Source organism: Mauremys mutica, chromosome 2 (genome assembly GCF_020497125.1).
Source record: "Mauremys mutica isolate MM-2020 ecotype Southern chromosome 2, ASM2049712v1, whole genome shotgun sequence".
Lineage (NCBI taxonomy): Eukaryota > Metazoa > Chordata > Testudines > Geoemydidae > Mauremys > Mauremys mutica.
Genome location: NC_059073.1, coordinates 6336077 through 6348418, shown reverse-complemented (window position 1 = coordinate 6348418; position 12342 = coordinate 6336077). Strand labels below are relative to the sequence as shown.

Below are 12342 nucleotides of genomic sequence, written 5' to 3'. Positions count from 1 at the left end.
TACTGTTTGTAACTGTTTGGACGGCCCTGTCTGCCCCAGGAGATGAGGGTCGTTCATGGATGCTCTTTGCGCAGCTTTGCAGAAGTCCATGCTGCCCATGGAAAGGCTCCCAGGCGTTGTGAGTCTATCCATGTGGCTCAGTCACGCGAGGCTTGTAGGCATGTCGCCCACCTCAGCAGCAGTAAAACCGCGCTCCTGTAGGAGCATGTTGGAGTTTCCTGTCTTGTTCGGAGACCTTCCTCCTGCTTGTGCAGTGAGGCTCTGCCACCAAATGCCCTGTGCAGAGAGGTCACGTTGTGAATGAGGAAGTAACAGTAGCCTAGGACTTATGGACAGCTCTGAACTGGAGCTTCAGTTCGACAGCTAGATTTGCAGGTCCGGGATTGTGTCGTACAGCCCTCGGCAGGACGGGGCTCTGAACCCAGGGAGGCTTATGGATGCTACTAGAATATAAATATTTAATAACAGTCGACTGAAGAGTTTAAAAAGCAAAACCTGTGCCTGCGTCTCCACCTGTAAATCTTATTTAGCTGGCACTGAATGCTGCCCGCTGAGGGGCAGATCCTCGGCTGGTATAAATTGTCAGTGCTCGGCTGAAGCCCAGTGGACAGTTTACACCAGCTGAAGATCTGCCTTGAGCGGTGGCTTAGCGATAAGAGAGAGGAAAGATCAGAACACGAGAATGCCCGTACTGGGTCAGACCAGTGGTCCATCTAGCCCAGGGGCGGGCCAACTTTTTGGCCCGAGGGCCACGTCGGGGTTGCAAAACTGTATGGAGGGCTGGGTAGGGAAGGCTGAGCCTCCCCAAACAGCCTGGCCCTCACCCCCTATCCGACCCCTCCCATGTCCCGCCCCCTGACTGCCACCCTCAGAACCCCTGGCCCATCCATCCCCCCCTGCTCCTTGTCCCCTGATCACCCCTACCCAGAACCCCCCGCCCCTAACTGACCCCCAGGGACCCCACCCGCTCGACAATGCCCCCTTCTTCCCTGACTACCCCAACCCCTGACAGCCCCCCCGGGACTCCCGTGCCTCTCCAACCCCCGCCCCCGTTCGCCATCTCCTGACTGTCCGTCCTCCCTCCCTCGAACCTCCACCCCATCCAGCTGCCCCCCTGACCCCTGAGTGCCCCCTGGGACCCGCTGCTCCCCACCCCCTTACCATGGTGGAGCCAGCCACGCCGCCGTGCTGCCCGGCAGGAGCAGTGGGCCAGAGCGTGGGCGGCGCGGCACGCTGAGGCTGCGGGGGAGAGGGGACAGCATGGGAGGGGCCGGGGGCTAGCATCCCCGGCCGGGACTCAGGGGCCGGGCAGGACAGTCCTGTGGGCCAGATGTGGCCTGCGGGCTGTAGTTTGCCCACCTCTGATGTAGCCCAATGTCTTGTTTTCCGACAGTGGCCGGTGCCAGATGTTTAAAAGGGAATGGACAGAACAGGGCAATTATTGAGTGATCCATCCCCTGGGGTCCAGTCCCAGCATCAGTCAGAGGCTTAAGGACACCGAGAGCAGGAGATTGTGTTCCTGACCATCTTGGCTAATAGCCATTGGTGCCCTTATCCTCCAGGAGGATAAGCCGCTTTCACCTGAGACAAGGAGCAAAGCAGATGTAAATGTCACCAAGCCTGATTTGCAGAGGTTGGGAATAGAAGATGGGTAGTTAGGTAACCAAATTTCCTTTTAATATGTGTATTACGGTGGTGCCTCAAGGCCCCAGTCAGGATCGGGGCCTTGTGCTAGGCCCTGTACAAACAACGGCTTGATTGGATGTTAGATAACGCAGCGGGGCCTGCAGCACCCAAGACCTGGGAAAACTCCTATCTGCCTTCAGAGGTGCAGGATTGGGTGCCTGGAGACCAAGATTTTTCTTCTCCAATCAGGCCAAGGCAGAAGAAGGCTCTGCCATATCCCTGACTCCCCGAGCTGGAGCTAGACCCTTGACCTCCCGATTCCCTGGGTAGTGCCTGGGCTCCTGCACTCATTCACTGACCTTGCCCTAAAACAAGGTGCTAGGGGATATGCTGCTTTGAAGTTGTTTCTCCTCTTCAGCTGCTCATTGGTCATGTCAGCATCCCTCCCTTCACCTGTCCCCCGGCCCATTCGCCCGTCTCCTAATATGATCTGAACCTACCCCAAAGGTCGAATGAGGTGTAGAACCAAATCCTGCTGAAAGTCCCTGCTGCTTTTGCCTCTCCCTAAAGAGACCCCATTGTGTCAGCGTGTGGCACATCCCCCTGCATGTCCATGTGCCTGGCTGGCACAGCTGTGACTGCAGGGCCATTCAGTCACGCCAGCGCCATCTCCTAGACCTGCAAAGACGATCACTGGCTTTCATGAGCTTCTCTGGAGGACTGGGCCCAGGGGGTGGTGGTGTACAGGTGGCCAGCCCGCTGCGGGTACAGAACTGGGGTGGAGTTCAGTGGAAAGGGTGCTTGCCTGGGACTCGATCCCTGGGTTCAGTTCACAGCTCAGCTACAGACTGTCTGGGGCACCTTGGGCAAGTCATTTAGCCTCTCTGTGCCTCCGTTCCCATCGGGAAATAGAGAGAGCTCTTCTCGGCCGCCCCAGGGGGCTGCCAGGATACAATCCAGAGAGGTGCTCAGATACTACAGTGATAAGGGCCATATAAACAGATGGAAACTTGGCACTCTCCTCTCTTGCTGTTCCTTCTGTGGTGTTGCTGTGGCCATCACCATGGTGTCTGGTCACTAATAGTAATCATGGCATTTATAGGGAGCTCTTACATTACATGCACTTCACAGACATTAACAAAGAAATTCCCCCAACAGCCCCGTGAGGTGGGCAAGAAACTCCCTGTATTAGACAGCAAATATTCTCTCTGCTCCTATGTATGGAACATCTTCCCTGGGCTGCTCCTAATCCCTTCTCAACCCCACCCCTTCGGCATTGCCCACAGGAAACCAGCCAGGCTCAGCGGAGAGAGGGGATAACTGCCTTTGCTTTTGTTTAGTATTTTGTATCTCTGTGTATTCAAAATGTATATATTGGATCGTCTCCCTCTCTAGTCTTCATCATCTGTTCGTCTTCTTGGATCATAAACTGGTTGGAGCAAAGACCATCTTTGTATGTTTATACAACACTTACTGCACCAGGGCCCTGGTCGAGGCTACTCTAATATAAATAAGAATGCACTTTGCAGCTGAGGAAACTGAGGCAGGGGAAGTGACTTGTGCAAGGGAATTGGTTTGGGAGCTGGAATTAGAACTCAGGATTTCTTCATTTCCAGTCGAGGGCTTCAGCCACTGGACCTCATCTCACTCTGCCCTCTGGGCCAGCCGTTATTTTTAGGAATAGTTACGTTTCCTGGCTTTATGCAGCAATCCCATCATACATGCTATAATTGCTATCAGGTTTTGGTTTAAATACATTTATCTTTACATCTGGTCTACAGTTCCTAGACACAGCTAATTTTAAAGGCACACTGACGAGGCCTCCCATTTCAAATCAGTATAAATCTCTAGTGCTTTACAAACATGAATTAACTTCCGCTCACAGGCGTTATGTCGTAAGGGCAGTATCTGGTCCCCATGGAATAGGTTCCTGGTCCATGACTGGGGGGTCTATGAGCTAATTGCGGGGTTAACTTCAGCGCTGCTTCCCCCGCCCTTGCTCAGTGATTGTGTGTAAGGCAGAAGGGGGCCCTCGTGTTTTGGAGTGAACATCTCTGTCCTTTCTGCTTCCTGTTCTAGGCCCTGGTTCGGGACAGCACAATCAGTGCATCTTAAGGACATGCTTATGTGATGTCCTGAACAGCAAAGCTTGCCTGACTCCGACACCTACACGCTAGTTTTGTGGGAAAGACCTTGCTGAATATGGGTTCTTCCCCCCTCTGCCTAGTCGCTCTTGGAGTTCACAGCCCTCTGAAGTAGGCAAACAGCCATTTCTTTTACCAGTGGGGAAACTGAGTCATGGAATGATTTGACAAAAGTCACACTGGAAATCTGGGGCAGTGGTGGAAACAGAACGTGAGTCCCTTGACTCCTAAGGCTTGTGCCCCAACCACAAGACTTTCCTCCTTTCTGAAAGCTGCACTGTGTTAGCAAACTGCTGCTGGTTATACGCAAAACCAATCCCTCCAACTCTGCGGAACTAACATTAAAACCACCGTACTGCTTACCATAGGTCCTACACACAGACACATCTCTGCATATGTTGTGGAGTGCACACATGCTGGACGCTTTGCCTGGGAGACAGTCAGTGAAAGCAGAGCTGGTTTTGTGACCCCTTTCCTGTGAAAGAGTAACCAACTTTACTGTGGAAAGATGACGTTTTCTCGTGAAGTTCTCTGCCCAGTGGCCTTCTCCATGAGTGCACGACGTTCACATTCCCACCTCCCCTGGATAGCTGTCTTTTGCCAGAACACATTTATTTTGGGCTGTTGGGAGCTAGTGAGTATTTTCACACAGCTGCAGAATGTGTCTCAGATGAGATGTAAAAACCAAGGGCCTGTTCACTTGTGGTTGTTAAAGCTCCTACAGCCATTTTCACAAGAGTAGGAGTGTCAGCCCCAGCTTCTTCGCCAATCTGGAGTATTGCGTTCTGTCTACCTTCCATTTCTAGCGGATATGGATTTTTTTCATCACTTCCTGGTCTACACTGTGGAGTAGCACTGCTGTGCTTGGTTAAATAGCTGTTATTTCACCCCAGAGCTGGCTGCATTTCATTGCGGAGTGAAGTGTCGTGTGCATAAAATAGTAATGAAAAGCGCACTGGGTAAACACAAGATGGAATTGTTAGCTGCATGTATAAAGATAATTGAACTGAGCCTGATGTTCATAGCTGCCTCAATGCTTTCATTCCAGTGTTCTCATTGGAATATGAATACTGGGTTAAATTCTGTACCACTTTATAGCCTGTACAAATCGTGGCCTGAGCAGTCTTTGCAGCTTGTATTTTTCAGACTCTCTGTTCTCTCGGTAATCACCTCCCAAGTCATTTTCTGTCAGGTTAGACAGCTTTGTATCAGTGCAGACAGTGACAGTGCACTTTGTGTACTAAGGGCTTGTATATACAGGAAAGCTAGCGTGGTATTAGGTAAGGTGTGAATTTAAACCATGTAGTTATACTGGTGTGTAGAAAATCTTATGTGGATATAAAAGTGCCTTTTTTCAGTCTGGCTTAGGTTGCATGAGTAAAAGTTTAGGCTAAACCAAAAAAAGGCATTCTCATCGCAGAATAAGAGTGTCTACACTGAGGGTTATACCGGTATAGCTGTGCCATGTGGAGACGGGCTAAGGCAGTGACTTCCAAGGCTCTGCTGGGCACTGATGTATTGCATACAGTGTGTAGAGTATGTATCTGGGGACGAAGAATGATCTTGTGGTTAAGGAACAGGTCTGGGTTTTGCCACATGATGGTGGGCAAATCACTTCCCTTCTCCCTGCCTCAGTTTCCCCATCTGTAAAATGGGGATGACAGTTCCCTGCAGGGACATTGTAAGGTTTAGTTTGTTAATGTTTGTAAAGTGCTTTGAGGCCTTAGAGGGAAGGTGCAAATGTGCAGTGCAAATCGATACTGACTGTTATTAGGGTGTGCCCGGAGGGCAGTTATTGGATTTGGGAGAAAGCTTTGACATCAACGCTTCACAAAAAAAGCCTAGAACTTCATGTGCAAGTTCCTGGGACCCAGGCCTGGGCAGAACCTTTTTGTGCCCCAAGACCTAACTGGGTCTGGAAGCCCTTCCAAAATACTGGACTCCCCGGGGGCCTAACGGGACCTCTTCTTTCCCAGGAGCTGCCTGCTGTAGTATTTGCTGTGGGTGGCACCCTGGTTTCTGGTGCCTTCCCCATACTCCAAATCACATGCTTAAGAGTGGAGAACCCCACTTCCTCCCACAGGTGCAACCCCCTTCCACAGCCTCTGGGAGGCCGGCATTAACCCCACAAATCCATGCTGCATTCGGACGTAACCCAGTGACTTTATCTGGGCAGGGGCGATATCTCAGTGAGCGCAAGGAGCCATTCGGCAGCTCCTACATGGAGTCACACGCCCCCTCCCCCATAGAAATAGCACAACATCCTCAGTGCCTAAATACAGAGCATGCAGTCGAGCCTGAGTAACAGTCCAGAGTGCCCCAGCTCCAGCGCCAGAACAGGGCTCCTCTGCCCCTGCAGGGATCATGGTGCTTGGGAGCAATGCCAGCTCTGAGTGGTGAGACCTGCTCTCCCCTGTGTTGCCTGGTGTCTGTCTGTGGTTGCCATGATGGGCAGGTCTCCTCTGCTGTGTCTGGACCACGCGTCTCGTCCGGCTACCCCCATGCCCTGACCTGTTCAGTGTGCCGGTCCCCAACTCCCCAGAGCCAGGCTGTGTCTGGGTCTGCTCTGTGTGTTCACTGCCCAAGCTCATGGTCCTCTTCCCACCACCAAGCCATGTCAGAGCCAACCGTGTCCTGTAACCATCCCCTGTCCCCACTTGGGCTGGGCTGAGCTCCTGCTGTCATTTGCTTCCAATGAGAGGGAGAACTCACATGGGATTTCCTCCCAGCCCTTTAACCAACCGGGACCTGGGGCACGGGGCCAGGTCCCCTCTCTGCCCACCCTGGAGGGTGAGGTGGAGGGCTGGGGCTTGTACACTGCTGCCACGGGCCTAATCCGTGAGGGCTCCACAGCACAATTCAGAGAAAAGCCACAAACAAATGTTCATGCAAGAGGCATTCTCAGTACTATAGCGAGCCCGTAGCAGGGCAGGACAGGGGACAGAATCCTCTGCAGAGTAATGTCCAAAGCCTGCCTGTCTGTATGCAGGTTTTAAAGAACTAAATCTTTCCAGGCCACAGTCTGTTGGGTGAATAACCGCCTGCTTGAGCATCATATTCCTCTTGAATGTGGCTATATTTCTGCCTAGTACAGAGCCAGCCCAATATTCAGCTTCTGAACTTCCAGAGGGAAAAATCGCATTCACACCTATTTGTATTCAACTCTGAATGCAAAACATAACCCCAGTATAGACCCCAACAGTCCCTCCCCTCACAGGGCACATGGACATTTGAAGACTCGTGACCCTAAGAGTGTGGCTTGGTGGAGCATATTCTACTCAGCAGACTCTGGTTACAGGTGAGTGTCTTCCCTTTCCAGCTGTACACTGAGCTGGATAAACATGCACAGCCTACCAGTGGTCTCAGATGGTGACTTGTAGAGATCCCCGTTAATGGAGAGGCCACGGCAGGTAATGCAATCTGCCATTCCAGTCTGCTTTCCACACTGCGGGAAGCTCTCGGTGGAGTTACAGCCTGTGCCGTCCCACTGGCTTCCTTTGACCGTAGTTGTAAGTAGGAGTGAGCACCAATGGCCATAGTGATCGGTGGGGAGGGGGGATGAATGGAGCAATGGCATCGGCTGATCAGTGGCTTCGCTCACCTGCTCTCCCGGTAGTAACTGATGCTATTGGCTGGGGAAAGGTGACTGATGAAGTGTTTTAGTTACTATACATGATTTTGTCTGTTAGCTTTACATCTTTGTGGGGTTTAGGAATCCCTCTCCTAGGAGCGTCCACATCTTGGTGGGTGCGTTGGGTGCCCTGTTAATTCTGTAATGATTGATTTGCTGTTCACTGTATGTGAAGGATCTAAGTGAGTCAATGCAGGTAGTAACAATGACTTGTCTGGCTATTGTTTCTCAGTCTGAGGATCTTGGTGCCTGTGCCCAGTTTGAGAGCAGCAGACAGAACAGAAATATGATGCCTAGTGCCAGCTGTGTCTTCCCTACCTTCACCCTACGAAAGCCCTCCTCGGAGACGGACATTGAGAACTGGGCCTCCAAGCACTTCAACAAGCACACCCAAGGGCTCTTCCGGAGGAAGGTCTCCATTGCCAACATGCTGGCCTGGAGCAGCGAGTCCATCAAGAAACCCATGATCATGACCACCGACCGCAACGTCAAGAAGGAAGCCTGTGAGATATTTAAACTGATTCAGATGTACATGGGGGACCGGCGGGCCAAGGCGGATCAACTCAACGTGGCTTTGGAGATCGCCACCAAAGGCTGGAGCATGCAGGGTCTGAGGGACGAGCTGTACATCCAGCTGTGCCGGCAGACCACTGAGAACTTCCGTTATGAGAGTCTGGCACGGGGCTGGGAGCTAATGGCTATTTGCCTGGCCTTCTTCCCGCCCACTCCCAAATTCCATTCCTACCTAGAAGGATATATTTACCGGCACATGGATCCGGTGAATGACACCAAAGGTAAGAGAGAGACTGCTGTTGGTTGGTGTTGTCCCTAAAGAACTTGCAACCCTTTTTCCTTTTGTACTGTGCATTGTGTCCTCCCTGTGAGACAAGTGCAGCACTTGTAAATAAGCGGCCAGCCGGAGAGGCTTAGTGAAAGCATCCGTAGGCTTTAGCACTGGCCTTTCATCCCTGGGACACTGTGAAATCCAGCATGAGATCCAGCATGAAATGAGCTCAATAGCTTCAAATGACAACTAATGGTTTCACCAAGCACCAACTGGGCTCTTTTACACATGCACACACGCCACATGCACACACGTGTAACATACAGATGTTTGGGTCCCTATTCATCTCTGCTCAGGGCCCACACAGTCCTGTGCTCGTCCTCAGCGTGTATTTGTTCTAAGGAGAAATGTAAGTAGCCAGACCTGCATTTTGCTTATCTCTAGTGATGAACATCTCATAGATTGCGGCTGTGTGATTTTTACTGATGTACATGTCCTGTAGATTCGCTAACGCTGGCAGGGCACTCTGTCAGTAGAGAGTAGCCAGGGTATCTGGATGGCCCACTTGATTATGGCAAAAAAAATGACTGTGTGGAAAAAAAGGCTCCTCTGCACATTCGGAGTCAGATCTGCTGACTTCAGTAACAACATTTGTTTTTTACTCCTGTTAGCCCTGCAGAGACAACCCAGCTGTGGGATAGGGAGCTGGATTCTCTCCTGGCTTCTGCATCATCGTCAGAATGATTAACTCCGTTCCAATCTTATTATCGGTGATGATACAGAAGCTGGAGAGCAGCACCCAGCTTGACTCAGACGTAAGGGGCAGGCTGTGGAGCTGGCAGCTGGAAAAACCAGTTTCTCATAAATTTAGTACGTTTCATCTGGAGTCCGTGGAATATCTCACAAGGCCATTTTTACGGGTCCCTTTTCAGAGCTGAACTGCACTTCAAAAGTGACAACTTCCCGTACCCACCTCTGCTGAACAAGTTACTATCTAGACACGCACGCGTCACAGTGCTAATCTCACTGTGCTTAGCACAGCATTAAACCTGAAGCTACATGCTGCTTGCTCGGTTTGAAGCCATCAAAGCTATTAGGCCATTGACTTCACTGGGCGCAGGATTCAGGTCCTAAATGAGAATGATGCAGTGGGATCGGCAGCATTTTGTTCTGGTAGCCCAGTGGGTGTGCACAAACGTGTCGTCTGAGCCTGCTTTTTCGTGGGAGCAAATGCTTACAGTGCTCTTGAACTGATGCAGTTTGCAGGGATGGGACGGTGTAAAGGGTCCCTGTGCTCTTCGCAGGAGCGAGGGAAAAGCTTGCACCACCCAGTCTCATTTTGTGCAGTGTCTGTCATGCCAACTGTCTCCCAAAGTGCACATGCTTCGCGGTGGGAAATACACCAAGCCAGCTCCTTGCTTTGCACTGCCTCACTCCTGTCACATTGCTGTACACTTGCTTTAGGCAAGGCTGGAGAGGATCACTCAGGTGTAGGGCCTTACAGCCGAGCGGGGAAAAGGGCAGGACTGGAGACGAGAGTACGGTTGGGGCACGTTGATCCTGGGCTGCATTGTCAGCGCCCTGTAACCATTGGAACCCTGGGTACGTTACCAGCCTGGATATTGCTCTGTCACTCAGTGCTTGGGGGAAAGCCAGGCACGAAGCAATGCCAGGATCAGGGGAGCGCGAAGGAGAGCATTTCACACCCCACCCCCTGGCCTGGACGCAGGAGAGAGGGTTTCAGGTGAGGTTTGAACACAGAAAGAACAGTGATAAGATACAGGAGAAGGCTCCCAGCCCAGGGCTAGCCAGGGCGCTGGGAGAAATCAGAGAAATGTTGCCACTAGATGAGCTAAGAAGAGGCTGACACTCATGGAAGGTTTGTAAATGTCCCTAGAGAGGCAGAGGGCATTTTGTACTGGATCTGGAAGTGAGTGGGGAGCAGTGGAGGCAAAAAACCTAACTGGCTTCAAGACTGAGCTTGATAAGTTTACGGAGGGGATGGTATGACGGGATCGCCTGCAATGGCGCGGGGCCCATCGGCAACTGCCAGTAGCAAAAACCCCCAGCGGCTGGAGCCGGGACACTAGATGGGGAGGGCTCTGAGTTACTACACAGAATTCTTTCCCAGGTGTCTGGCTGGCTGGTCGTGCCCCCATGCTCAGGGTCTAACTGGCCATGTTTGGGGTCAGGAAGGAATTTTCCCCTGGGTCAGATTGGCAGAGACCCTGGGGTGGGGGTTCACTTTCTTCTGCAGCATGAGACACAGGTCACTTGCAGGTTTAAACCAGTGTAAATGGTGGATTCTCTGTAACTTGAAGTCTTCAAACCAGGATTTGAGGACTTCAGTAGCTCAGCTAGAGGTTAGGGGTCTATTACAGGAGTGGGTGGGCAGGGGCGGCTCCAGGCCCCAGCACGCCAAGCGCGTGCTTGGGGCGGCATGCCGCGGGGGGCGCTCTGCCGGTCGCCGGGAGGGCAGCAGGCACGCCTGCGGGAGGTCCACCGGAGCCGCGGGACCGGCGACCGGCAGAGCGCCCCCTGTGGCGTGCCGCCCTGCTTGGGGCGGCGAAACGTCTAGAGCCGCCCCTGTGGGTGGGTGAGGGTCTGTGGCTGCAATGTGCTAGTGGTCAGAGTAGCTGATCATGCTGGTCCCTTCTGACGTTAACGTCTATGAGTCTGGGACTGGAAGGGAGCTAAGGGTGGGCTTCTCTTGTCTACACAGTAACTAGACATCTGCAGCCAGCCCGTGGCAGCTGACTAGAGCTTGGGCCGTGGGGCAGTTTCACTATCTGGACTGGGGCTGGAGCCTGGGCTCTAAGAGCCAGTCAGGTGGGGGGAGGAGGTCCCAGAGCTTGGGCTCTAGTCTGAGTCCTGAAGTTTACACAGCAATGAAACAGCCCTGCAGCCTGAGCCGAGGCAGCGGGCACGGGCCAGCCGGGGGGTTTCTTTGCTGTGTCGACGTGGCCTCTGTGCCTGTGCGCTGCATTCGGCGTGTGCTGCGTTCAGGCCATCGAGAGGGCGAGGAGGAAGTTAGAGCTCAGCACGTCCCGGCGTTCTCTCCAGGCTCTGCCGGTGAGTTGGAAAGAGCAGCAGCTGCGTCTTTAGGAGCGGCCCCTCTGCAAGTTCTGTTTCAGCTCTGACCCATTAAGAGTCATTTCCCTATAAATGTCATCGGCAATATGGCAACCCCTGAATCATCCGCTTCCCACCCCCTTGCTGGTCGGCGCTGCCGTTAAAGCTGGTAATTGGTTACTCTAGACACTATTAACGTAAGGCTTTTACTTTCAGGCATGAAGCAGTAAACCATATATTAACTCCTGACGCAGCTAAAGCTCTACCTGGCGACCATTCCGGAGAAAATTATTTTTTTAACGAGGTGTGAAAATGCATTAAACTGTTTCCTTTTCCTTTACCTTATAATAACTCACCAGGAGTCCCTGGCGTGACAACGCTACGAAATCAGAGAGAGAACAAAGGTGCCGACACCCTTCCTGGCAGGCTGGGGCTGCAGACAGTCAGTAAAATAAGCCACACGGTTGGCTGTGAAGTTTCCTTTATTTCTTGACCCAAGTTTCCCCTGCTATATAGTCAGCAGCCTCAGGAGTGAAGAACTCTCTCTCCGTCCCTTCAGCTCCCATCCAGTATGGGCGCTGCCCCCGGGGACAAACACTGCTCTGCTTGTTTGACCTGGACTCTTGAACAAATGCCTTAAATCTGGCTTCATCAACAGCATAATGTGCTGTTTGCTTGGTTCTCTTCACTACAGTTCTGCACTGGAGCCTACTGCCTGGGGTAGCCCCTGCTGGCGATTCAAACCAAGGCTGGGGGGCAACCCTCTGGTTTCCCTGCACACTAGCACTTCGCTCATCTTGACAGCAGCTGCTTAAGGGTTTCGTCTGGCAGAAGCACAGTTACCAACACACGTGTATACAAGTTTGTTAATTATACATAGCCTGGTTCCTCCTTCTCCATGGGCTTCCCAAGTCACAGCTGTCCAGGTGCCTCATTCATCTCCTGATCTGGTTCAAAATCCCCCCTCCCCTGCTTTTTTAAAAAGGCTCGACTTAGGGTAACCGCAGTAATCAGCTCTGCTGGCAGCTCCCTGCTAGGACCCTGGCTGCCTCCCAGACTCCCAGGCTCCTGGCAGGCTGCCCCAC

At 52.4% G+C, this 12342-nt stretch overlaps 1 protein-coding gene across 8 annotated transcripts in view; it reads left to right on the top strand.

Annotated features, from left to right (window-relative positions):
* ARHGAP39 (Rho GTPase activating protein 39) overlaps positions 1-12342 on the top strand; it is a 377904-nt gene that overhangs the window by 244760 nt on the left and 120802 nt on the right. For all 8 annotated transcript variants that reach the window (XM_045004343.1, XM_045004344.1, XM_045004342.1 and 5 more), the window contains one exon: positions 7634-8195. In XM_045004343.1, coding sequence (XP_044860278.1) covers positions 7634-8195 — 562 coding nt within the window. The remainder of the gene's footprint in view (positions 1-7633; positions 8196-12342) is intronic.